Here is a 2040-nt window from a genome sequence, read left to right on the forward strand (position 1 = left end):
TTCAATAAAGTTAATGGAATTTTAGCGACATTTCGTAGTAATGATTTTCTTAGTGCATTCACTAAAAAAATATTTGAGCTCATTGGCTTCTTTGCTCCACTTATCTTATCGGCTGACTATTATTAAGATTACAAGAGTTGTTAATATTGTTGTTGTTTCTGCCACAATATAGAGGCGTCAGCAGCTCGCAGACATATGCCATAAAACTCAGGAGAGGTAAGAATGCGTGTATACGACGAAACACTTTCGAAATCTAATCAATCGATATTTGAAGGTGGCGGAGTACACATTGAAATAAAATAATCAAAAAGGTGCGGAATTTCATTCAATACTATTGTGCAGACAAAAATTTCTACGTTCCGTATAATTAAATGTTAAAATATTAAAGTCGTTAAGGAAAAAACATATTAGAGATGAATAGCAATAAAGTGTTTGGCCTGTTAATAATCTCCGTACTCTTGGTTAGTGCATTGGAGCCCACTCCAAGTTCGGCGGCAAAAGTAATATTTTATGGACCCCCGAAAGTGTTGCACTCTCAGCTCTTGACAATGGTGTCGCGGAAAGCGCCCTGTCCCAAGGGCAAAATAAGGGATCATCGTAATATTTGTAGGAAAGCTCTCACATTTAGTAGATGTAAGTGAAAATATTCACTATTTCCAAAAACTGCTTTTGATGTTTGTTATAATGCTTCTCTTCTTTTATGTGTAGTGGCACCTAGATAAGACTAAAGTTGGAACGAGTAACTGCTACGAGGGTATTACAAACGTCCCAAAGTATTGAATTGAATACTATATGCAAAAAAATAATTTAAGGCTATATAAACTTTGGCAACAAAAAAAAAATTAGCTTTGCCAAGGGTTTATGAATCTCCGTTTGAGAACCTTTATGAAAGAAACATCCTTGTGACATTTTTTAAAGTTTCAACCATAGTTTTAATGAAATTTTGTACAAAATGCATATATTTTTTATAGTTTTTATATATTTATTTATTTATTACCATAACATACCAAAATAACTCGAACGACAATGTCATCTAAAAACCAAAAATTAACAAACGAACTTTGAGCCAATGTTGCCTTTTTCCCAAATCTCTTTATCTGTATATTTTTTACTAAACATTATCGAATCATGACAGAAAAATAAAAAATTTGAGAAATTCATTTGAGTGATTAAAAAAAGATTAAATTTTTGTAAGGGGAAGCAAACAAATAATATTAAGCAACATGGGCAATGGAAACCCGGTGTCCTAAACTTAATAACCTCCGCAAACGTTTTAATGGCCATAGCTTGAGGATTTGTATCTGAAACATCGGAAGGCTTGACCTATTGACAGTGTGAAAAAAAGTTGAAAGTTGCGAGGCAACTGCGAAAGTGAATAAAGTCGAGTTTTATTACTGCCATGAAACAAGAAATACATTTGGCTATGGATTCCATATTAACCTAAGCACCCTGATCCAGAATTGGAATCCAAAATCCATTGCTGGCAACATGTAATAGACATTATTTGGCAAGGCTGATCTTTGGATTCGCACCACCATGAATAAATATATTATCCAAACTTCCTCTGTGAGTTCCTGGAAGTTTCAGTGTTTCTTACAGTACGAATAAGAAGACGACTTTGAAAACACATAGATACGATAGAATAGCGCTAGCCAAAACACCTTACTGTCTACAATCAGCACAATTGGTATTTTAGTTTCAAGGAGGATTTTGGCCTAATGTTGATGGTGGCATGGCTGTTAAGAAGGTCAGAAAAAGTGAAGTAGTTCTGGAATCCTTAAAGCCCAAACAGCTTAACGCCACTTGGGATACTTCAATTACATGTTTTGACCAAAGGGGATTGCATCTTTGTGCCCGGAACATTAAGATCTTCTGATTGCACAAAATTCATGTTATTGATAGACATATAAAGATTATGCAGTGAATCATCCAATCGTTTAATGGACGGTAACTAGTGAACAAACCGACACATATCGAGTGTGTCCAAGAGCACGAAAACAATCTTCTTGAACTTTTCTTGACTTCACACTGAAAAATTTG

General features: G+C 34.7%; 1 protein-coding gene across 1 annotated transcript; it reads left to right on the forward strand.

Annotated features, from left to right (window-relative positions):
• The first annotated feature begins 253 nt into the window (after positions 1 to 253).
• Positions 254 to 1078, forward strand: LOC131996870 (uncharacterized). The gene is made up of 2 exons (XM_059367043.1): positions 254 to 633; positions 709 to 1078. Exons 1-2 carry the CDS (start codon positions 414 to 416, stop codon positions 720 to 722), a joined length of 234 nt encoding a protein of 77 aa, XP_059223026.1. The 5' UTR covers positions 254 to 413; the 3' UTR covers positions 723 to 1078.
• Positions 1079 to 2040: the final 962 nt, after the last annotated feature.

Source organism: Stomoxys calcitrans, chromosome 4 (genome assembly GCF_963082655.1).
Source record: "Stomoxys calcitrans chromosome 4, idStoCalc2.1, whole genome shotgun sequence".
Taxonomy (NCBI): Eukaryota; Metazoa; Arthropoda; class Insecta; order Diptera; family Muscidae; genus Stomoxys; species Stomoxys calcitrans.